General features: G+C 53.6%; 1 protein-coding gene across 1 annotated transcript; it reads right to left on the reverse strand.

Annotated features, from left to right (window-relative positions):
• Positions 1 to 3,500: 3,500 nt before the first annotated feature.
• On the reverse strand, positions 3,501 to 25,035 carry SUPT7L (SPT7 like, STAGA complex subunit gamma). The gene is made up of 5 exons (XM_040351850.1): positions 24,849 to 25,035; positions 21,884 to 22,462; positions 20,551 to 20,875; positions 15,822 to 16,059; positions 3,501 to 3,782 (listed from the first exon to the last, which is right to left on the reverse strand). The coding sequence occupies exons 2-5, from the start codon at positions 22,306 to 22,308 to the stop codon at positions 3,520 to 3,522; spliced, it is 1,251 nt and encodes a 416-aa protein (XP_040207784.1). The 5' UTR covers positions 22,309 to 22,462; positions 24,849 to 25,035; the 3' UTR covers positions 3,501 to 3,519.
• Positions 25,036 to 25,052: the final 17 nt, after the last annotated feature.

A 25,052-nucleotide genomic window follows, 5' to 3' on the forward strand; every position in this document is an offset into this window, starting at 1 on the left:
GATGTGTGGAGACCTGATCACCAACTACAAGAAACGTCTGACCTCTGTGCTTCCCAACAAGGGACCTCCCCCAACTACTAAGGAACCTCCCCCAACTACTAAGGAACCTCCCCCAACTACAAGAAACGTCTGACCTCTGTGCTTCCCGACAAGGAACCTCCCCCAACTACTAAGGAACCTCCCCCAACTACTAAGGAACCTCCCCCAACTACAATAAACGTCTGACCTCTGTGCTTCCCAACAAGGACCCTCCCCCAACTACTAAGGAACCTCCCCCAACTACAAGAAACGTCTGACCTCTGTGCTTCCCAACAAGGAACCTCCCCCAACTACTAAGGAACCTCCCCCAACTACTAAGGAACCTCCCCCAACTACTAAGGAACATCTGACCTCTGTGCTTCCCAACAAGGAACCTCCCCCAACTACTAAGGAACCTCCCCCAACTACAAGAAACGTCTGACCTCTGTGCTTCCCAACAAGGAACCTCCCCCAACTACAAGAAACGTCTGACCTCTGTGCTTCCCAACAAGGAACCTCCCCCAACTACCAAGGAACCTCCCCTGACTACAAGAAACATCTGACCTCTGTGCTTCCTAACAAGGAACCTCCCCCAACTACCAAGGAACCTCCCCCAACTACTAAGAAACCTCCCCCAACTACTAAGGGGGCCAAATACTTATTTTCCTCCATGTATAACATTTGTATCATGTGATATCTCTGGAGTTTTGGTTGATCTTCTGTCTCTATCATATAAAATACACCTATGAGAAAAATTACAGACCCTTCATTTCTATGTAACAATCTGCAGGGGAGACGATCGGTATTTCCCCCCCCCCCCCTGTATACTTGCACAGAGCAGCCCCAATCCTCCACCTCGACCAGTGCCCCCAATAGCAAGGCACTCGGTGCGTGCGACAGCCAAAAAATGTCAGGTATTTTATTGGGATTTTGTATGGCGCCCCCTTTACTCTGATAACTAAAATCTAGAGGAACCAATCGCCTTCAGAAGTCACCTAATTAGTAAATAGAGTCCACCTGTGTGTCATTTCATCACAGTATGAATACAGCTGTTCTATGAAGTCCTCAGAGGTTTGTTAGAGAACCTTAGTGAACAAACAGCATCATGAAGGCCGAGGAACACACCAGACAGGTCAGGGATAAAGTTGTGGAGGAGTATAATGCAGGGTTAGGTTATAAAAAAATCTCCCAAGCTTTGAAGATCTCACGGAGCTTCTGTTCAATCCATCATCGGAAAATGGAAAGAGTATGGCACAACCGCAAACCTACCAAGACACGGCCGTCCACCTAAACTGACCTGGCCGGGCAAGGACAGCATTCTTTAGAGAAGCAGCCAAGAGGTCCATGGTAACTCTGGAGGAGCTGCACAGCTCAGGGGGGAGAATCTGTCCACAGGACAACTATTAGTGGGATATGAATACTTTAACCACTTAACGCCCGTCGCACGACTATATACGTCCGCAAAATGGCACGGACAGGCAGATGGGCGTGTATATACGTCCCTGCCTTCTAGCGGGTCGGGGGTCCGATCGAGACTGCACGCAGCGGGCGGCTTACCTCGGGGAGCGATCCGGGACGACGGCGCGGCTACTCCCCGGAGCTGAAGAACGGGGAGAGCCGTATGTAAACACGGCTTCCCCGTGCTTCACTGTGGCAGCGTATCGATCGAGTGATCCCTTTTATAGGGAGACTCGATCGATGACGTCAGACCTACAGCCACACCCCCAAACAGTTGTAAACACATACTAGGTGAACCCTAACTCCTACAGCGCCCCCTGTGGTTAACTCCCAAACTGCAACTGTCATTTTCACAATAAACAATGCAATTTAAATGCACTTTTTGCTGTGAAAATGACAATGGTCCCAAAAATGTGTCAAAATTGTCCGATGTGTCCGCCGTAATGTCGCAGTCACGAAAAAAATCGCTGATCGCCGCCATTAGTAGTAAAAAAAAAAAAAAAAATTAATAAAAATGCAAAAAAAACTATCTCCTATTTTGTAAACGCTATAAATTTTGCGCAAACCAATCGATAAACGCTTGTTGCGATTTTTTTTTACCAAAAATAGGTAGAAGAATACGTATTGGCCTAAACTGAGGGAAAAAAATGTTTATATAATGTTTTTGGGGGATATTTATTATAGCAAAAAGTAAAAAATATTGCATTTTTTTCAAAATTGTCGCTCTATTTTTGTTTATAGCGCAAAAAACAAAAACCGCAGAGGTGATCAAATACCACCAAAAGAAAGCTCTATTTGTGGGGAAAAAAAGGACGCCAAATTTTGTTTGGGAGCCACGTCGCACGACCGCGCAATTGTCTGTTAAAGCGACGCAGTGCCGAATCGCAAAAACCTGGCCTGGGCATTTAGCAACAAAATGGTCCGGGGCTTAAGTCAGGGGTTGACAAATTTGCTTGGAATCTAGGAGCCAGGTAAAAAAGTTAGGAGCCAGAAAACGCACCCCGTCCCGACGAGCTCGCGCGCAGAAGCGAACACATACGTGAGCAGCGCCCGCATATGTAAACGGTGTTCAAACCACACATGTGAGGTATTGCCGCGATTGGTAGAGCGAGAGCAATAATTCTAGCACTAGCCCTCCTCTGTAACTCAAAACATGCAACCTGTAGATTTTTTTTAAACGTCGCCATTGAAGATTTTAAAGGGTAAAAGTTTGTCGGCATTCCACGAGCGGACGCAATTTTGAAGCGTGACGTGTTGGGTATCAATTTACTCGGTGTAACATTATCTTTCATAATATAAAAAAAAAAGGGGGGATAACTTTACTGTTGTCTTATTTTTTAATTTAAAAAAGTGTCATTTTTTCACAAAAAAAGTGCGCTTGTAAGACCGCTGCGCAAATACGGCGTGACAGAAAGTATTGCAACGATCGCCATTTTATTCTCTAGGGTGTTAGGATAAAAAATATATATAATGTTTGGGGGTTCTAATTAGAGGGAAGAAGATGGAAGAAAATAGTGTAAAATGACATTAGAATTGCTGTTTAACTTGTAATGCTTAACTTGTAATACCAACGGCCACCACCAGATGACCCCAGCTCACCAAAAAAAAAAAAGTTTTTTTTTTTTTTTTTTTGCCCCCTTCCAATTCAAGTCGCCCGGGATTTGTCGAGCCCTGGCTTAAGTGGTTAAGGCACTGTACATAGAGGGGTATGAATACTTTAAGGCACTGTACATAGAGGGGTATGAATACTTTAAGGCACTGTACATAGAGGGGTATGAATACTTTAAGGCACTGTACATAGAGGGGTATGAATACTTTAAGGCACTGTACATAATGTATTTTGATCATTTTTAATAACTTTATCAAACACTGAAAAAAAAAAGAAAACATTTAATGACTTCCTGATTCCTGGGTTTGTAGAACGAAGACGATTGTTTTAGGAACTGACAGTCCGCACAATACCAGCAATGAAGAATGTTCTGCAGAATCAGTCCGGACTCCTCCCCCTCCGGACTCCTCCCCCCCCCCCCCCCCCCCCCCCCCTCACATCTTCTTCATTCTCTTCTTGGGGCGCTGGTTGAAGACGGGGGAGGACCCCATTAGGCTGTCGGGGGAGGGGGAGGCGTAGCTGCCTTCCGATCCGTTGGGACTGGCTGGGATGGCCGAGTCGCTCATCCCAGACATGGGCTCTTCGAACACGTCATTGCCCAGAACGCTGTGCCCGTGTACCCCCGAGTCCTCGTTGTCCTGAGGCTCCATCTTCACCTGCGTCAGGCTCCACAGCGGCGAGGTGTTCACGTCCGATCCTGGGGGAGAGGAAACAGCAGCGCAGTGTGAGGACCAAGATATTCCAGGAGGTCATACAGATCATCTACAAACCGCGGGATCTGTCCCCCCTGCACTACCCAGACACACCGGGATCTGTCCCCCCCTGCACTACCCAGACAGACAGGGATCTGTCCCCCCGGTACTACCCAGACAGACCGGGATCTGTCCCCCCCCTGCACTACCCAGACACACCGGGATCTGTCCCCCCTGCACTACCCAGACAGACCGGGATCTGTCCCCCCTGCACTACCCAGACAGACCGGGATCTGTCCCCCCGGCACTACCCAGACAGACCAGGATCTGTCCCCCCGGTACTACCCAGACAGACCGGGATCTGTCCCCCCTGCACTACCCAGACAGACCGGGATCTGTCCCCCCTGCACTACCCAGACAGACCGGGATCTGTCCCCCCTGCACTACCCAGACAGACCGGGATCTGTCCCCCCTGCACTACCCAGACAGACCGGGATCTGTCCCCCCGGCACTACCCAGACAGACCGGGATCTGTCCCCCCCTGCACTACCCCGACAGACCGGGATCTGTCCCCCCCTATACTACCCCGACAGACCGGGATCTGTCCCCCCCCTATACTACCCCGACAGACCGGGATCTGTCCCCCCCTATACTACCCAGACAGACCGGGATCTGTCCCCCCCAGTACTACCCAGACAGACCGGGATCTGTCCCCCCGGAACTACCCAGACAGACCGGGATCTGTCCCCCCTGCACTACCCAGACAGACCGAGATCTGTCCCCCCCCTGCACTACCCAGACAGACCGGGATCTGTCCCCCCCCTATACTACCCCGACAGACCGGGATCTGTCCCCCCGGAACTACCCAGACAGACCGGGATCTGTCCCCCCTGCACTACCCAGACAGACCGGGATCTGTCCCCCCCTATACTACCCCGACAGACCGGGATCTGTCCCCCCCCCCCCGGAACTACCCAGACAGACCGAGATCTGTCCCCCCCCTGCACTACCCAGACAGACCGGGATCTGTCCCCCCCTATACTACCCCGACAGACCGGGATCTGTCCCCCCCCCCCCCGGTACTACCCAGACAGACCGGGATCTGTCCCCCCCCCCCCCCCGGTACTACCCAGACAGAGCGGGATCTGTCCCCCCTTCACTACCCAGACAGACCGGGATCTGTCCCCCCCTGCACTACCCAGACAGACCGGGATCTGTCCCCCCTGCACTACCCAGACAGACCAGGACATGTCCCCCCCTGCACTACCCAGACAGACCGGGATCTGTCCCCCCCTGCACTACCCAGACAGACCGGGATCTGTCGTCCCCCCCTGCACTACCCAGACAGACCGGGATCTGTCCCCTCCTGCACTACCCAGACAGACCGGGATCTGTCCCCCCTGCACTACCCAGACAGACCGGGATCTGTCCCCCCTGCACTAGACAGACCGGGATCTGTCCCCCCCCTATACTACCCAGACAGACCGGGATCTGTCCCCCCTGCACTACCCAGACAGACCGGGATCTGTCCCCCCTGCACTACCCAGACAGACCGGGATCTGTCCCCCCTGCACTACCCAGCCCGGCCCGGGATCTGTCCCCCCCCGCACTACCCCGACAGACCGGGATCTGTCCCCCCCTATACTACCCAGACAGACCGGGATCTGTCCCCCCTGCACTACCCAGACAGACCGGGATCTGTCCCCCCCTATACTACCCCGACAGACCGGGATCTGTCCCCCCCCCCCCCCGGTACTACCCAGACAGACCGGGATCTGTCCCCCCCCTGCACTTTCCAGACAGACAGACCAGGACATGTCCCCCCCTGCACTACCCAGACAGACCGGGATCTGTCCCCCCTGCACTACCCAGACAGACCGGGATCTGTCCCCCCTGCACTACCCAGACAGACCGGGATCTGTCCCCCCTGCACTACCCAGACAGACCGGGATCTGTCCCCCCTGCACTACCCAGACAGACCGGGATCTGTCCCCCCTGCACTACCCAGACAGACCGGGATCTGTCCCCCCCGCACTACCCAGACAGACCGGGATCTGTCCCCCCCTGCACTTTCCAGACAGACAGACCAGGACATGTCCCCCCCCTGCACTACCCAGACAGACCGGGATCTGTCCCCCCTGCACTACCCAGACAGACCGGGATCTGTCCCCCCTGCACTACCCAGACAGACCGGGATCTGTCCCCCCTGCACTACCCAGACAGACCGGGATCTGTCCCCCCTGCACTACCCAGACAGACCGGGATCTGTCCCCCCCCTGCACTACCCAGACAGACCGGGATCTGTCCCCCCCCTGCACTACCCAGACAGACCGGGATCTGTCCCCCCCCTATACTACCCCGACAGACCGGGATCTGTCCCCCCCCCGGTACTACCCAGACAGACCGGGATCTGTCCCCCCCTGCACTTTCCAGACAGACAGACCAGGACATGTCCCCCCCTGCACTACCCAGACAGACCGGGATCTGTCCCCCCTGCACTACCCAGACAGACCAGGACATGTCCCCCCCTGCACTACCCAGACAGACCGGGATCTGTCCCCCCCCCTGCACTACCCAGACAGACCGGGATCTGTCCCCTCCTGCACTACCCAGACAGACCGGGATCTGTCCCCCCTGCACTACCCAGACAGACCGGGATCTGTCCCCCCCCCTATACTACCCAGACAGACCGGGATCTGTCCCCCCTGCACTACCCAGACAGACCGGGATCTGTCCCCTCTGCACTACCCAGACAGACCGGGATCTGTCCCCCCTGCACCCCTGCACTACCCAGACAGACCGGGATCTGTCCCCCCTGCACTACCCAGACAGACCGGGATCTGTCCCCCCCCCCCCCCCCCCCCCGCACTACCCCGACAGACCGGAATCTGTCCCTCCCTGCACTACCCAGACAGACAGACCAGGATCTGTCCCCCCTGCACTACCCAGACAGACCGGGATCTGTCCCCCCTGCACTACCCAGACAGACCGGGATCTGTCCCCCCTGCACTACCCAGACAGACCGGGATCTGTCCCCCCCTGCACTACCCAGACAGACAGACCGGGATCTGTCCCCCCTGCACTACCCCGACAGACCGGGATCTGTCCCCCCTGCACTACCCAGACAGACCGGGATCTGCCCCCCCGGTACTACCCAGACAGACCGGGACCTGTCCCCCCCTGCACTACCCAGACAGACCGGGATCTGTCCCCCCCCTGCACTACCCAGACAGACCGGGATCTGTCCCCCCCTATACTACCCCGACAGACCGGGATCTGTCCCCCCTGCACTACCCAGACAGACCGGGATCTGTCCCCCCTGCACTACCCAGACAGACCGGGATCTGTCCCCCCTGCACTACCCAGCCCGGCCCGGGATCTGTCCCCCCCCCGCACTACCCCGACAGACCGGGATCTGTCCCCCCCTATACTACCCAGACAGACCGGGATCTGTCCCCCCTGCACTACCCAGACAGACCGGGATCTGTCCCCCCCTATACTACCCCGACAGACCGGGATCTGTCCCCCCCCCCCCCCCGGTACTACCCAGACAGACCGGGATCTGTCCCCCCCTGCACTTTCCAGACAGACAGACCAGGACATGTCCCCCCCTGCACTACCCAGACAGACCGGGATCTGTCCCCCCTGCACTACCCAGACAGACCGGGATCTGTCCCCCCTGCACTACCCAGACAGACCGGGATCTGTCCCCCCTGCACTACCCAGACAGACCGGGATCTGTCCCCCCTGCACTACCCAGACAGACCGGGATCTGTCCCCCCCTGCACTTTCCAGACAGACAGACCAGGACATGTCCCCCCCTGCACTACCCAGACAGACCGGGATCTGTCCCCCCTGCACTACCCAGACAGACCGGGATCTGTCCCCCCTGCACTACCCAGACAGACCGGGATCTGTCCCCCCTGCACTACCCAGACAGACCGGGATCTGTCCCCCCTGCACTACCCAGACAGACCGGGATCTGTCCCCCCCCCCTGCACTACCCAGACAGACCGGGATCTGTCCCCCCCTATACTACCCCGACAGACCGGGATCTGTCCCCCCCCCCCCCCCCCCCCGGTACTACCCAGACAGACCGGGATCTGTCCCCCCCTGCACTACCCAGACAGACCGGGATCTGTCCCCCCTGCACTACCCAGACAGACCAGGACATGTCCCCCCCTGCACTACCCAGACAGACCGGGATCTGTCCCCCCCCCTGCACTACCCAGACAGACCGGGATCTGTCCCCTCCTGCACTACCCAGACAGACCGGGATCTGTCCCCCCTGCACTACCCAGACAGACCGGGATCTGTCCCCCCCCCCTATACTACCCAGACAGACCGGGATCTGTCCCCCCTGCACTACCCAGACAGACCGGGATCTGTCCCCCCTGCACTACCCAGACAGACCGGGATCTGTCCCCCCTGCACTACCCAGACAGACCGGGATCTGTCCCCCCCCTATACTACCCAGACAGACCGGGATCTGTCCCCCCTGCACTACCCAGACAGACCGGGATCTGTCCCCCCTGCACTACCCAGACAGACCGGGATCTGTCCCCCCCTGCACTACCCAGACAGACCGGGATCTGTCCCCCCTGCACTACCCAGACAGACCGGGATCTGTCCCCCCTGCACTACCCAGACAGACCGGGATCTGTCCCCCCTCCCTACCCCGACAGACCGGAATCTGTCCCTCCCTGCACTACCCAGACAGACAGACCAGGATCTGTCCCCCCTGCACTACCCAGACAGACCGGGATCTGTCCCCCCTGCACTACCCAGACAGACCGGGATCTGTCCCCCCTGCACTACCCAGACAGACCGGGATCTGTCCCCCCCTGCACTACCCAGACAGACAGACCGGGATCTGTCCCCCCTGCACTACCCCGACAGACCGGGATCTGTCCCCCCTGCACTACCCAGACAGACCGGGATCTGCCCCCCCCTGCACTACCCAGACAGACTGGGATCTATCCCCCCAGTACTACCCAGACAGACCGGGATCTGTCCCCCCTGCACTACCCAGACAGACCGGGATCTGCCCCCCCCTGCACTACCCAGACAGACTGGGATCTGTCCCCTCCTGCACTACCCACGACCCAGATTTCCATGATTGTCATTTCTGAGGCAGAAGTCCTGGAAGCAGTTGGTGACCCCCGATTGTGATCTCTGTTAGAAGTAATAAATCCCTGGAAGTATATAGAAAAGGTAGTAGTACTCTTGCGCTATCTGTACTGGACACCAGGGGGCACTGCTGCAATCACCTAATAGTCTGCCTTACACTGAAAAAATACAGATTTGGATGAGTGATGGTGAAGCGCTGTGAAAACTAATAATAAAGGGGAATCTCGATACCCATATGGGTAAGTACCCTAAAGTGAAGTAAATAAATAAATACTAAGTGACTATTACAAGGGAAAGGAGGTGAATACAACAACATATAATGTGAACATAAAGTGACACAATGTACCAGGCTGAATAAACCAGAAACACAGTAGTAAAGGTTAGTACACAAATGTGAACAAAACGATAGCTTACACAAGCTAAAATATCTATGCTATGCGTAACGGCACACAGAAACAGTGCATAGCAAAAATATCTATTTAAAGTGGAGACATCAAAACCCAGAAAAAAGTCCGGTGTTAAAGTAGGCAGACTTCAGTGCGCACACCTCTTGTGGTACTAGATGCTCACCTCAGAGCCATAGCATGGATGGCTCACAGTACCAAACAATGTCTCCCTAGAGGTGCAACCACACTGATTAAGGTTGAGATGAAGGGGACTCCTCATCAAATGTTCATACAAACATGGAAGCAAAAATAAATGGATAATAGCATAATCCTGTGGGGAAACTTGGAATTGATATATCACATATACACGCACTCACATTGAGGCTGTGGATAGTGGACCTATCTCCACGAACACCGCGTTCGTATCCGGAACTGGTATGCTGGAGGATCACTGACAAACAAGGCAACTCTCACTTTCTCTGTCTCTTCCACCTCCTGTCCGTAGTATCAGCCAGTGCTCAGGGGGTATAAGATGGAAGAAAAGAGAGGAAGGCCCATGGTGCAGTATCTCATAAAATTTATTAGGGTGCAAGTAGTAGCAAATAAAAAACTCACATTTCAAATTTCAGACAGCAGCAAAACACCTACGAGCGGCGAGCTCGTCTCATCGCCGTCGTTCTGTGTCGGCTCTGTAACTCCTATTCCTATTGTGAGTTTTTTATTTGCTACTACTTGCACCCTAATACATTTTATGAGATACTGCACCATGGGCCTTCCTCTCTTTTCTTCCATCTTGTACCCCCTGAGCACTGGCTGATACTACGGACAGGAGGTGGAAGAGACAGAGAAAGTGAGAGTTGCCTTGTTTGTCAGTGATCCTCCAGCATACCAGTTCCGGATACGAACGCGGTGTTCGTGGAGATAGGTCCACTATCCACAGCCTCAATGTGAGTGCGTGTATATGTGATATATCAATTCCAAGTTTCCCCACAGGATTATGCTATTATCCATTTATTTTTGCTTCCATGTTTGTATGAACATTTGATGAGGAGCCCCCTTCATCTCAACCTTAATCAGTGTGGTTGCACCTCTAGGGAGACATTGTTTGGTACTGTGAGCCATCCGTGCTATGGCTCTGAGGTGAGCATCTAGTACCACAAGAGGTGTGCGCACTGAAGTCTGCCTACTTTAACACCGGACTTTTTTCTGGGTTTTGATGTCTCCACTTTAAATAGATATTTTTGCTATGCACTGTTTCTGTGTGCCGTTACGCATAGCATAGATATTTTAGCTTGTGTAAGCTATCGTTTTGTTCACATTCGTGTACTAACCTTTACTACTGTGTTTCTGGTTTATTCAGCCTGGTACATTGTGTCACTTTATGTTCACATTATATGTTGTTGTATTCACCTCCTTTCCCTTGTAATAGTCACTTAGTATTTATTTATTTACTTCACTTTAGGGTACTTACCCATATGGGTATCGAGATTCCCCTTTATTATTAGTTTTCACAGCGCTTCACCATCACTCATCCAAATCCCTGGAAGTATTACACGATGTATTACATCTCTGGGCCCACGTTTAGCACTTTCCTGTCATGTGACCTGGAACATTTTTACATCTCAAATGAAGAGAGTCAGAAAAGTTATGAGATGGGAGGGTCAGCGGGGGTCATGGGGGTCGGCGGCGTTTTGCGGAGCGCTTGGCGGGAATGTTCCTTTAATGACCCGGCGAGGTGTTTATTATCTCTCCCCGCCATTAGCGGTACTGAATGTGAAGCCCCTCCCCCCGGTGATTCGGCACAAACCTCTAATAAACCAAAACGGGTGCTTGGCAAGCTTGGCGTGCGGCCCCTTAATTCCCCGGATGGAGGGGATTGTCATTGAAATCAATTTTCTTTTCAATCGGCTCCTGAAATTAGTTTTTTTTTTGTTCTCCGGCTTTCAGAATTTTTCTCATTTAAAAAAAAACAAAAAAAAGAAAAGAAATCTCTTGTTGGCGTTACTTTGTTATTTCCAGAATCCACCTTTCCCGACATTAGAGCCGCCGTGTCGCTATAACCCGGGTACCAGCGGGGGGCGCCGGACTTACATATTCTAATTGGGAAAGAAATTACTTTTCCTGCAATAAGCGATCGGCTGGACCCTCCCCCGCGTCGCTCGGCCCGCTTATTACACTATTGGAATTCAAATGAGGAAAATTCTGAAAGCCGGAGAAAAAAAAAACAAACACATTTCAGGAGCGGATTGAAAAGAAAATTGATTTCAATGACAATCCCCTTCATCCGGGGAATCGGCGGCCGCACGCCGCGCCTGCCAAGCACCCGTTTTGGTTTATTAGAGGTTTGTGCCGAATCACCAGGGGGAGGGGCTTCACATTCAGTACCGCTAATGGCGGGAAGAGATAATAAACACCTCGCCGGGTCATTAAAGGAACATTCCCGCTGAGCGCTCCGCAAAACGCCGCCGACCCCCATGACCCCGCTGACCCTCCCATCTCATTACCTTCAGTCACCGGGCAGAACGAGGACTTCCAACTTTCTGACTCTCTTCATTTGAGATGTAAAAATGTTCCAGGTCACATGACAGGAAAGTGCTGAACGTGGGCCCAGAGATGTAATACATCGTGTAATACTTCCAGGGATTTATTACTTCTCAGAGAGATCACAATCGGGGGTCACCAACTACTTCCAGGACTTCTGCCTCACAAATGGCAATCATGGAAATCTTGCTGCCTGTGTAGTTCTTGTTTGTGTTCTCAAATGTCTGACACAGATCAGTCCCTGCTGCAGCCTCTCACCTTCTCCCTCACTCTCCTCCCTTTCTTTTCCTCTCCTCCCTTTCCTTTCCCCCTTTCTTTCCCTCTCCTCCCTTTTGCCCTTTCTTTCCCTTTCCTCCCTTTTTTTTCCCTTTCCTCCCTTTCCTTTTCCCCGCTTCCTTTCCCTCTCCTCCCTTTCTTTTCCTCTCCTCCCTTTCCTTTTCCCCTTTCTTTCCCTCTCCTCCCTTTCTTTCCCTCTCCTCCCTTTCTTTCCCTCTCCTCCCTTTCTTTCTCTTTCCTCCCTTTCCCCCTTCTTTCCCTCTCCTCCCTTCTTTCCCTCTCCTCCCTTTCCCTCTCCTCCCTTTCTTTCTCTTTCCTCCCTTTCCCCCTTCTTTTCCTCTCCTCCCTTTCCTTTTCCCCTTTCTTTCCCTCTCCTCCCTTTCCCTCTCCTCCCTTTCTTTCCCTCTCCTCCCTTTCTTTCCCTCTCCTCCCTTTCCTTTTCCTCTCCTCCCTTTCCTTTTCCTCTCCTCCCTTTCCTTTTCCCCTTTCTTTTCCTCTTCCTCTCCCTTTCTTTCCCTCTCCTCCCTTTCTTTTCCTCTCCTCCCTTTCTTTCTTTTCCCCTTTCTTTCCCCCTTCCTTTCCCTCTCCTTCCTTTCTTTTCCTCGCCTCCCTTTTCTTTTCCCCTCCTCCCTTTCTTTTCCCCTCCTCCCTTTCTTTTCCCCTCCTCCCTTTCTTTTCCCCTCCTCCCTTGCTTTTCCCTCTCCTCCCTTTCCTTTTCCCCTTTCTTTCTCTTTCCTCCCTTTCTTTTCCTCTCCTCCCTTTCCCCTTTCTTTCCCCCTTCCTTTCCCTCTCCTCCCTTTCTTTTCCTCTCCTCCCTTTCCTTTCCCCCTTTCTTTCCCTCTCCTCCCTTTCTTTTCCTCTCCTCCCTTTCCCCTTTCTTTCCCCCTTCCTTTCCCTCTCCTCCCTTTCTTTTCCTCGCCTCCCTTTCTTTTTCCCTCCTCCCTTTTCTTCTCCTCCCTTTCTTTTTCTCTCCTCCCTTTCTGTGCCTCTCCCCCCCTTTTCTTCACTTTCTCTCCTTTCTTTTTCCCCCTCCTCTCTTCCTTTCCGGCTGGGTTCACACTTATGCAAATTGGATGCCAGTTTCCCCTCATCCAATTCGAATGACAGGAGACTGTGGCCGGCTCTCAATGTAGCCGCTTCACTCATCTCCGGGGGGGCCGCAGTCCCCATTGGAAAAGGGTTTCCGCACGTCTGCCTCCGAATCAGATGTGAATTCAGGCAGAAATTCGGATCCAATTCGCACCTGAAACGGAGAACGGGGATGCACTGAACCCTCTGCTGCGAGTCGCAGAATGTGAACCCGGCCTCCCGCTATCCTCCCTTCCTTTTCCTGCCTCTTTCCCTCTCCTCTCTTCCTTTTCCTGCCTCTTTCCCTCTCCTCTCTTCCTTTTCCTGCCTCTTTCCCTCTCCTCTCTTCCTTTTCCTGCCTCTTTCCCTCTCCTCTCTTCCTGCCTCTTTCCCTCTCCTCTCTTCCTGCCTCTTTCCCTCTCCTCTCTTCCTTTTCCTGCCTCTTTCCCTCTCCTCTCTTCATTTTCCTGCCTCTTTCCCTCTCCTCTCTTCCTTTTCCTGCCTCTTTCCCTCTCCTCTCTTCCTGCCTCTTTCCCTCTCCTCTCTTCCTGCCTCTTTCCCTCTCCTCTCTTCCTTTTCCTGCCTCTTTCCCTCTCCTCTCTTCATTTTCCTGCCTCTTTCCCTCTCCTCTCTTCATTTTCCTGCCTCTTTCCCTCTCCTCTCTTCATTTTCCCCCTCTCTATCCTCTTCTCTCTTCCCCCCCTCTCTCCCTTCCCTCTCTTCTTTTTCCTCTCTCCGTCTCGCTTCCTTTCCTGCATGCTCTCCCCCCCCTCCACCTCTCTCTTCCTTTTCCTCTCCTCCCTTTTTCCCTTCCCTCTCCTCATTTTCCTTCCCCCTCTCTCCTCCCCTTTTCCTCTCTCATGCCCTCTCCTCTCTCTTCTATTTCTTCCCTCTCCTTCCTCTTTCGCTCTCCTCTCTTTCCCTTTTCCTCCCCTCTCCCTCTCCCTCTCTTTCTTTTCCTTCCCTCTTCATGTCCTTCTCCTCTCTTCCTTCCCTCTTCTCCCTTTACCTCTCTCTCTTCCTTTTCTTCTCCTCCCCTCTCCTCTCTTAATTTTCCTCCTTTCCCCTCTTCTCTTTATTTTCCTCCTTTCCCCTCTCTTCTCCTTTACCTCTCTCTCTTCCTTTTCCTCTCCTCCCCTCCCCCTCTTTCTTTTCCTTCCCTCTTCATGTCCTTCTCCTCTCTTCCTTCCCTCTTCTCCCTTTACCTCTCTCTCTTCCTTTTCTTCTCCTCCCCTCTCCTCTCTTAATTTTCCTCCTTTCCCCTCTTCTCTTTATTTTCCTCCTTTCCCCTCTCTTCTCCTTTACCTCTCTCTCTTCCTTTTCCTCTCCTCCCCTCCCCCTCTTTCTTTTCCTTCCCTCTTCATGTCCTTCTCCTCTCTTCCTTCCCTCTTCTCCCTTTACCTCTCTCTCTTCCTTTTCTTCTCCTCCCCTCTCCTCTCTTAATTTTCCTCCTTTCCCCTCTTCTCTTTATTTTCCTCCTTTCCCCTCTCTTCTCCTTTACCTCTCTCTCTTCCTTTTCCTCTCCTCCCCTCCCCCTCTTTCTTTTCCTTCCCTCTTCATGTCCTTCTCCTCTCTTCCTTCCCTCTTCTCCTTTACCTCTCTCTCTTCCTTCCTTTTCCCTCCTTTCCCCTCTTGTCTTTATTTTCCTTCTTTCTCCTCTCTTCTCACTTTCCCTCTCTCTCTTCCTTTATCACTCTCTTTTCCTGTCCTCTCCTCTGGCTTTTTTTTGTGGCATTGGCACAGTATTGCCTTCTTTCTGACAACTCCACCCATTTAGACAACATTTGTTTCTCCCGGAGGTTACCTGGGAAAACATTTGAAGATTAAGACCCCTTTCACACTGAAGCGTTTTTACAGCGTTTTAGCTTTAATAGCGCTCATAAAACGCTCTCCATGCATCTCAATGGACCCTTTCACACGAGTCCTGCAAGCAGCATCTTTGGAGCAGCTTTGGGCGCTGAAAAAAAAAACGCTCCAAAAACGCCCCTCTCCATTGAAATGAATTGAAAGCGCTGTAAAAACGCCTTACCCTTTCACACCGAGGCGCTGCAAAAACGCCCTAAAACGTCAGGGGCTTAGCGGCGCTTTACCAGCATATTGGGATTGCAGATGAGGCTTCACTCGAATAACGCCCCAGTGTGAAAGGGGCCTTAGGCTCCATGCACACTGGGCTTAAAAAACATGCCTCCGATCTCCCTGCACCCGCCTCCCTTCTCCCTGCACCCGCCTCCAATCTGCCTCCCATCTCCCTGCACCCGCCTCCCTTTTCCCTGCACCCGCCTCCCATCTCCCTGCACCCGCCTCCCATCTCCCTGCACCCGCCTCCCATCTCCCTGCACCCGCCCCCCCATCTCCCTGCACCCGCCCCCCCATCTCCCTGCACCCGCCCCCCCATCTCCCTGCACCCGCCCCCCCCATCTCCCTGCACCCGCCCCCCCCATCTGCCTCCCATCTCCCTGCACCCGCCTCCCTTTTCCCTGCACCCGCCTCCCTTCTCCCTGCACCCGCCTCCCTTCTCCCTGCACCCGCCTCCCATCTCCCTGCACCCGCCTCCCATCTCCCTGCACTACCAGAGGGCGGAATGATCCTGCTGGGGGAGGAGGACTGATGAAGACATCACTTGTGGAGAAACGTGTTCCTTACCTGATGGTTGGGGAGACGAATCGACCTCCATATTAGAAGAGAACCTGTCACCCTGCGCCCCCAGGACCCCTACAGGGAGGGACTGATCCCCGGGTGCCAGGTCTCCCTCCAGCTCCTCGTTGATGGGGAATGTGATGTCCGTCACCGGCTCCTCTTTGATCTTCACGGGTTTGGTGTCCTCAGATACGCGCTCAGGATGGACCAGCTTCTCGTACTCCTCAGACAGCTGCTTACTGACCTGCCGGCACAGAGAGGAGGAGAGACAATGACACCAACATCACCATAGAGGAGTACAGAGACAAAACATGACCAGCTGGGGCTCCTCCCTCCGACGCGTTTTACTCCCACAGAGGTGAATTGTAGAGTTTAGGAAGAGAGAAGAAGATACCAGGCCCCTCCCCACCTGTAACATGTAGGTGTGGTAATCTGCATCAAGCCCCTCCCAACCTGTAACATGCAGGCGTGGTAATCTGCGTCAGGCCCCTCCCCACCTGTTACATGCAGGCGTGGTAATCTGCATCAGGCCCCTCCCCACCGGTAATATGCAGGCGTGGTAATCTGTGTCAGGCCCCTCCCCAGACGTAACATGTAGGCGTGGTAATCTGCGTCAGGCCCCTCCCCACCGGTAACATGCAGGCGTGGTAATCTGTGTCAAGCCCCTCCCCAGACGTAACATGTAGGCGTGGTAATCTGCGTCAGGCCCCTCCCCACCTGTAACATGTAGGCGTGGTAATCTGCGTCAGGCCCCTCCCCACCTGTAACATGCAGGCATGGTAATCTGTGTCAGGCCCCTCCCCACCAGTAACATGTAGGCGTGGTAATCTGCATCAAGCCCCTCCCCACCTGTAACATGTAGGCGTGGTAATCTGCATCAGGCCCCTCCCCACCTGTAACATGCAGGCGTGGTAATCTGCATCAGGCCCCTCCCCACCTGTAACATGTAGGCGTGGTAATCTGCGTCAAGCCCCTCCCCACCTGTAGTATGCAGGCGTGGTAATCTGTATCATCAGGCCCCTCCCCACCTGTAACATGTAGGCGTGGCAATCTGCATCAGGCCCCTCCCCACCTGTAACATGTAGGAGTGATAATCTGTGTCAGGCCCCTCCCCACCTGTAACATGTAGGTGTGGTAATCTGTATCATCAGGCCCCTCCCCACCTGTAACATGTAGGCGTGGCAATCTGCGTCAGGCCCCTCCCCACCTGTAACATGCAGGCGTGGTAATCTGCATCAGGCCCCTCCCCACCTGTTACATGCAGGCGTGGCAATCTGCGTCAGGCCCCTCCCCACCTGTAACATGTAGGCGTGGTAATCTGCGTCCGGCCCCTCCCCACCTGTAACATGTAGGCGTGGTAATCTGCGTCCGGCCCCTCCCCACCTGTAACATGCAGGCGTGGTAATCTGCATCAGGCCCCTCCCCACCTGTAACATGTAGGCGTGGTAATCTGTGTCAGGCCCCTCCCCACCTGTAGGCGTGGTAATCTGCGTCAAGCCCCTCCCCACCTGTTACATGCAGGCGTGGTAATCTGCGTCAGGCCCCTCCCCACCTGTAACATGTAGGCGTGGCAATCTGCGTCCGGCCCCTCCCCACCTGTAACATGTAGGCGTGGTAATCTGCGTTCGGCCCCTCCCCACCTGTAACATGCAGGCGTGGTAATCTGCATCAGGCCCCTCCCCACCTGTAACATGTAGGCGTGGTAATCTGTGTCAGGCCCCTCCCCACCTGTAACATGCAGGCGTGGTAATCTGTGTCAGGCCCCTCCCCACCTGTAACATGTAGGCGTGGTAATCTGCATCAGGCCCCCCCCCCCCACCTGTTACATGCAGGCGTGGTAATCTGCATCAGGCCCCCCCCCCACCTGTTACATGCATGCTTGGTAATCTCTATCATCGGGTCACTCCCCACCAGTAACATGTAGGCGTGATAATCTGCGTCAGGCTCCTCCCCACTGGTAACATGTAGGCGTGGTAATCTGTGTCAGGCCCCTCCCCACCTGTAACATGTAGGTGTGGTAATCTGCGTCAGGCCCCTCCCCACCGGTAACATGTAGGTGTGGTAATCTGCGTCAGGCCCCTCCCCACCTGTAACATGTAGGTGTGGTAATCTGCGTCAGGCCCCTCCCCACCGGTAACATGTAGGCGTGGTAATCTGCATCAGGCCCCCCCCCCCCCCCCACCTGTTACATGCATGCTTGGTAATCTCTATCATCGGGTCACTCCCCACCAGTAACATGTAGGCGTGATAATCTGCGTCAGGCCCCTCCCCACTGGTAACATGTAGGCGTGGTAATCTGTGTCAGGCCCCTCCCCACCTGTAACATGTAGGCGTGGTAATCTGCATCAGGCCCCTCCCCACTGGTAACATGTAGGCGTGGTAATCTGCGTCAAGCCCCTCCCCACCTGTAACATGTAGGTGTGGTAATCTGCGTCAGGCCCCTCCCCACCTGTAACATGTAGGTGTGGTAATCTGCGTCAGGCCCCTCCCCACCTGTAACATGTAGGCGTGGTACTCTGCGTCAGGCCCCTCCCCACCTGTAACATGTAGGCGTGGTAATCTGCGTCAGGCCCCTCCCCACCTGTAGGCGTGGTAATCTGCATCAAGCCCCTCCCCACCTGTTACATGCAGGCGTGGTAATCTGCATCAGGCCCCCCCCCCCCCCCCACCTGTTACATGCATGCTTGGTAATCTCTATCATCGGGTCACTCCCCACCAGTAACATGTAGGCGTGATAATCTGCGTCAGGCCCCTCCCCACTGGTAACATGTAGGCGTGGTAATCTGTGTCAGGCCCCTCCCCACCTGTAACATGTAGGCGTGGTAATCTGCATCAGGCCCCTCCCCACTGGTAACATGTAGGCGTGGTAATCTGCGTCAAGCCCCTCCCCACCTGTAACATGTAGGTGTGGTAATCTGCGTCAGGCCCCTCCCCACCTGTAACATGTAGGTGTGGTAATCTGCGTCAGGCCCCTCCCCACCTGTAACATGTAGGCGTGGTACTCTGCGTCAGGCCCCTCCCCACCTGTAACATGTAGGAGTGATAATCTGCATCAAGCCCCTCCCCAGATGTAACACAGAGGCGTGGTAATCTGCATCAGACCCCCCCCACCTGTAACATGTAGGCGTGGTAATCTGCGTCAGGCCCCTCCCCACCTGTAACATGTAGGCGTGGTAATCTGCGTCAGGCCCCTCCCCACCTGTAACATGTAGGCGTGGTAATCTGCGTCAGGCCCCTCCCCACCTGTAGGCGTGGTAATCTGCATCAAGCCCCTCCCCACCTGTAACATGTAGGCGTGGTAATCTGTATAATCAGGCCCCTCCCCACCAGTAACATGTAGGCGTGGTAATCTGCATCAAGCCCCTCCCCACCTGTAACATGTAGGCGTGGTACTCTGCGTCAGGCCCCTCCCCACCTGTAACATGTAGGAGTGATAATCTGCATCAAGCCCCTCCCCAGATGTAACACAGAGGCGTGGTAATCTGCATCAGACCCCCCCCCACCTGTAACATGTAGGCGTGGTAATCTGCGTCAGGCCCCTCCCCACCTGTAACATGTAGGCGTGGTAATCTGCGTCAGGCCCCTCCCCACCTGTAACATGTAGGCGTGGTAATCTGCGTCAGGCCCCTCCCCACCTGTAGGCGTGGTAATCTGCATCAAGCCCCTCCCCACCTGTAACATGTAGGCGTGGTAATCTGTATAATCAGGCCCCTCCCCACCAGTAACATGTAGGCGTGGTAATCTGCATCAAGCCCCTCCCCACCTGTAACATGTAGGCGTGGTAATCTGCATCAGGCCCCTCCCCATCTGTAACATGTAGGAGTGATAATCTGCATCAGGCCCCTCCCCAGATGTAACATGGAGGCGTGGTAATCTGCGTCAGGCCCCTCCCCACCTGTAACATGTAGGCGTGGTAATCTGTGTCAGGCTCCTCCCCACCTGTAACATGCGGGCGTGGTAATCTGCATCAGGCCCCCCCCCCCACCTGTTACATGTAGGTGTGGTAATCTGCATCAGGCCCCTCCCCACCTGTAACATGCAGGCGTGGTAATCTGCATCAGGCCCCTCCCCACCTGTAACACGCAGGCGTGGTAATCTGCGTCAGGCCCCTCCCCACCTGTAACATGTAGGCGTGGTAATCTGCATCAGGCCCCTCCCCACCTGTAACATGTAGGCGTGGTAATCTGCGTCAGGCCCCTCCCCACCTGTAGGCGTGGTAATCTGCATCAAGCCCCTCCCCACCTGTAACATGTAGGCGTGGTAATCTGTATCATCAGGCCCCTCCCCACCAGTAACATGTAGGCGTGGTAATCTGCATCAAGCCCCTCCCCACCTGTAACATGTAGGCGTGGTAATCTGCATCAGGCCCCTCCCCACCTGTAACATGTAGGCGTGGTAATCTGCGTCAGGCCCCTCCCCACCTGTAACATGCAGGCGTGGTAATCTGCATCAGGCCCCTCCCCACCTGTAACATGTAGGCGTGGTAATCTGCGTCAGGCCCCTCCCCACCTGTAACATGTAGGCGTGGTAATCTGCGTCAGGCCCCTCCCCACCTGTAACATGTAGGCGTGGTAATCTGTATCATCAGGCCCCTCCCCACCTGTAACATGTAGGCGTGGTAATCTGTATCATCAGGCCCCTCCCCACCAGTAACATGTAGGCGTGGTAATCTGCGTCAGGCCCCTCCCCACCTGTAACATGTAGGCGTGGTAATCTGCATCAGGCCCCTCCCCACCTGTAGCATGTAGGCGTGGTAATCCTTGATGCGGTGCTGCCAGAACTTCTGTAGGGACAGGACGCTGCCGATCCCCATCTCGTGGAAGACTTGCTCCATCACGTCCTGGAAGGGGGTGTGGCCTAGCCTGGCCTCGCGGTCCGTGTTGAACCTCAGCATCTTGGTGAACTTCAGGCAGTACTCGTGAGAGATGTCGGTGAGGGTCTCCAGGACGCTCTCGTTGGCCGTGTCAAAGCCGGCGTGGGCCAGGATGGTGGCCACGGATTGGTACATGAGTTGGCGGCAGGAGTGATAGCTGAGCTCCGTGACGGGTTCTCCCCGCCCACTAAAAGAAGAGATGAGGGGGAGGGGTTAAGACACAATTATGGGTGTTACGCTTTAAGCACACAGTTGGCGCATATCTGCCTTTCTCTTCATGCAAGCGTGTCGCCATCATCACCTGGCTGGTGTGAAAACATCTTAAAATGTACATCTAAAAGGATGTCAGGGATGTGTTCTTTCATAACACTCTTACAGGAGGAAGATCTGAGGCAGGGTGCTGTGGGGTTTACATTCCCTTTTCCAAAACTTGCCTTTTTTTCAATGTCCGAATGACTTTAAATCATTCCCTGCACTCAATCTTGAGTAAACACATCCCCAGAATCCCTTTAGACATGCATGCTCAAGCAACTGATCAACAGATTGCACAGCTAAAAGGATTTCGTTAGGCTTTAAAAAACACAGTTGGCATCAATCTGCCGTTTTCTTCATGCAAGTGTGTCACCATCACCATCTGGCTGGTTGTAAACATCTTAAAGTGGGCGTCTAAAAGGATGTCAGGGATGTGTTTTTTTTACATAACGCTCTGATAGGAAGTAGATATAAAATAATATGCAAAGTGGTTGGAGGGAAGCTTCAGAATGTCAAACATGCTGCAGACTTTAAGTAACTGATCAGCCGATCGGACAGCTAAAGTCTGCAGCACCCAGCAGGGAGAAGCATGCACGTCTAAAGTGACCCCCATGCATTACAAGAAAGAACACATCCCTGGCGTCTCTTTAGACTTGCACGGTTGAGCAAACTGATCAGCCGATCGGACAGCCAAAGCCTGCAGCACCCAGCAGGGAGAAGCATGCATGTCTAAAGGGATCCTGAGGATACGTTCTTTCATATAACGCTCTCAAAAGAAGATGGAAGCCAGGGTGAAGTGACGGTTACAGGAGCTTGGCATGCATCTCCCATCAAATTCAGTGGGAGGCCCGGTGATGACATCACGGGATGTCAAAGAGGCGTTTCCTAACAAACAAAACGATTTGATTGGTGGGGGGGCGGGGACTAGGGAAGGCGGTCTTACCGGTAGAAGTCGCTCTCGGGGTCGCTGTGCCTCAGCTGGAACGGCAGCTTGGGCAGTTTGCAGTCCTGCGGCAGCAGATCGTCGGGAAGGGGCGGGGACTGCGGCGGGTGTGGGAGGGGCTCGCTCTCCTCCACTTTGATGCCGCCGCCGCCGCCTTCCGCGGGCTGCTGGTTCTGCCCCTGAGCCGCCGCGATCAGGCCGCGCAGTTTGCGGTTGTGTTGGATCAGCTGGATGGTGTGGATGGTGAGGCTGCACGGCTCCGAGGGGACATCCAGCATGGTGGTGGGGCGGGGCTTGTTGGCGGACGGCTGGTGTAAAGGGGGCTCCTGCATCTCCACCGTGCGGAATTCCCTCTGCAGGAGATCGAAGGAGCTTCTGCTGGCCTGGCCCGAGGCCACCGGGATCTCCCCCCAATATCGCATCATTTTACCGCAAAGATCCGCCGCCGTTCTGTGAGAAGACGATCCGACTGCGACCGCGGATGGCGGGAAGGTCCCAACACTACATAGTAGTCACGTGACTGCAGGCCGACTGTCCTCCGCATCCAGGCACCTCCCACTCCTCTGTCATGTGATCAACCTGGAATAGAGACAAGGAGAGGGCGGAGCTGTCAGTACATACATGGCGTCAACGAGTCTCCACCCTACAGCAATATTTATATCCTCCCTCCGCCCCTCCCCTTCAGTCTTGCACAGGCTCCTCCCCTCATCCTGCTCACAGCACCAATTGTTAAGCCTAACTCCACCCCCTTCAGAGTTGCACAGGCTCCTCCCCTCATCCTGCTCACAGCACCAATTGTCAAGCCTAACTCCGCCCCCTTCAGTCTTGCACAGGCTCCTCCCTTCATCCTGCTCACAGCGCCAATTGTTAAGCCTAACTCCGCCCCCCTTCAGTCTTGCACAGGCTCCTCCCCTCATCCTGCTAACAGCGCCAATTGTCAAGCCTAACTCCGCCCCCCTTCAGTGTTGCACAGGCTCCTCCCCTCATCCTGCTCACAGCGCCAATTGTTAAGCCTAACTCCGCCCCCTTCAGAGTTGCACAGGCTCCTCCCCACAACACCAATTGTTAAGCCTAACTCCGCCCCCCTTCAGTCTTGCACAGGCTCCTCCCCTCATCCTGCTCACAGTACCAATTGTCAAGCCTAACTCCGCCCCCTTCAGTCTTGCACAGGCTCCTCCCCTCATCCTGCTCACAGCGCCAATTGTTAAGCCTAACTCCGCCCTCGCCTTCAGTTTTTCACAGGCTCCTCCCCTCATCCTGCTCACAGCGCCAATTGTTAAGCCTAACTCCGCCCCCTTCAGACTTGCACAGGTGTACCGGCCCCTCCCCTCATCCTGTTTACAGCACCAATTGTTAAGCCCAACTCCGCCCCCTTCAGAGTTGCACAGGCTCCTCCCCTCATCCTGCCCACAGCGCCAATTGTTAAGCCTAACTCCGCCCCCTTCAGTCTCCCTTGCCACTGCTTGCATCAGGACAGACGGCTTTTGAGAGTACTGAGGTCGGGAGCGATAGACAACCCCCTGCTGGCCACTATTATTATTTTTATTTATTTATTTAAGGGGTAAGGGTTAATTATTTATTGTTACGAAGTATTCATTTTTTTTCTTATTTACAATATTTGTGTATTTATTTTACATTTATTATTATTCATATAATAATAATAATAATAATAATTAACCCTAACCTAAACTGAACTCGAATCCCTTACCCTAACGAAAGAAGAAAAAAAAAACCACAACATTATAATAAAATAAAAAATACATTTAAGATTGTAAGCTCCAATGAGCCGGGCCCTCCGATTCCTCGTATCCCAAATAGTATTGTAACTGTACTGTCTGCCTTCATGTTGTAAAGCGCTGCGCAAACTGTTGGCGCTCTATAAACCCTGTATAATAATAAACACCCAGACTCGAACAAAAAGAAAAATACATTATTAATAATAATCATCTTTTATTTTGTGTTAAGGTGTTTAGTTATTTATTTTAAGGGGTAAAGGTTAAAGTTTGGCTCCATTCAAACCTAGGCAGACAAATCGCGGTACAAATAGCGGCGTTTTTGTACCGCGATTTGCCGGTATTGTCCACCTAGATGTGCCCCAGATTGACCCCCTCTATGGAGATGCTTCCCATCTCCTAGCCGAACGCCGAAAACCGCCTGAAAAAAAGGTCCGGGACCTTTTTTCAGGCGGCAGGCGTCCGGCGTGGAGATGTGAACCATCTCCAGAGAGGGAAATGTGTTTTCATCCCTCTGGCGGCAGCGGCGTCACACTACAGGCGTTAAAACGCCTAGATGTGAATGGGGGCTTAAGGGTTAACTATTGTTACCAAGTATTACATTTATTGAATTCAATTTTTGTTTATTTACTTTGTGTATTTATTTTACATTTATTATTATTCGTATTAATAATAAAATAAAAAATAAACTGTTGGCGCTATATAAATCCTGTATAATAATAATAAAAGCTAATGGAAAAGCTAAAAAAGATGAAACACCTAGGAAAAAATGATACAATAAATAATAGTTTTCTCTATTGGGTAATAAAAAAAAAACCGCCAAAGCCCAAAACCGCTGTACACAAAATTGCGCGAAAAACGCTGGAAAAGCGCTCAAAGACGCTACGCTCAGGTGAGAACGCAGCCTCAGTGGGAGCCACTTGTCAGGATTTGCGTCCCACGTGACGCCCACAAATGACGTACCCTCCCCCCCCCCCCCTCCGGGGGTAACCTGAGTCAGGCATTTGTCACCGGATAGAGGAGGATCTACAGGGGGCGCCATCGCTGGGGGCCGTCATCCCAATCCCCAGGCTTCACTCCTGGACTGGAACAATCACGCGGTCTGGAAAGCGAAGGGATGAGAATGGCGGTCCCAGGACCGATGGCGCCTCCTAAGAAGATCGCAGTGGGTGGAGTCATCGCTCCCCTTGTCATGGCGATCCTCCGGCTTCAGCGAGTTCAAAGATGCTCACCTGGATGGAAGATTCAGATCTGGCGCTCTGTCTTCACTGGCTGCATGCTTGTTGCAGGTCAGGACCGGTATTCTCTCTCACTAGACGTCCCCTTTAATAATGAGGTTTAGCAGCCTGTTCCCTGCTCCCCTCGGTGCCTCCCAGCCTCCATCAGAGGCTTCCACTCCTCACTTCCGCTTTCTCCTTCTCACTTCCGCTTTCTCC

The sequence above is a fragment of the Rana temporaria genome, chromosome 4 (genome assembly GCF_905171775.1).
Source record: "Rana temporaria chromosome 4, aRanTem1.1, whole genome shotgun sequence".
Taxonomy (NCBI): domain Eukaryota; kingdom Metazoa; phylum Chordata; class Amphibia; order Anura; family Ranidae; genus Rana; species Rana temporaria.

Bases quoted from the DNA above. Each gene is read 5' to 3' on its own strand.
- SUPT7L (XM_040351850.1), bottom strand. From the start codon at position 22,308: ATGATGCGATATTGGGGGGAGATCCCGGTGGCCTCGGGCCAGGCCAGC. The intron at 20,876-21,883 runs GTAAGACCGCCT...CTCTTCTTTTAG, and splicing joins CCCGAGAGCGACTTCTACCG to TGGGCGGGGAGAACCCGTCA. The intron at 3,783-15,821 runs GTAAGGAACACG...CCTCTCCCCCAG, and splicing joins TTCGTCTCCCCAACCATCAG to GATCGGACGTGAACACCTCG.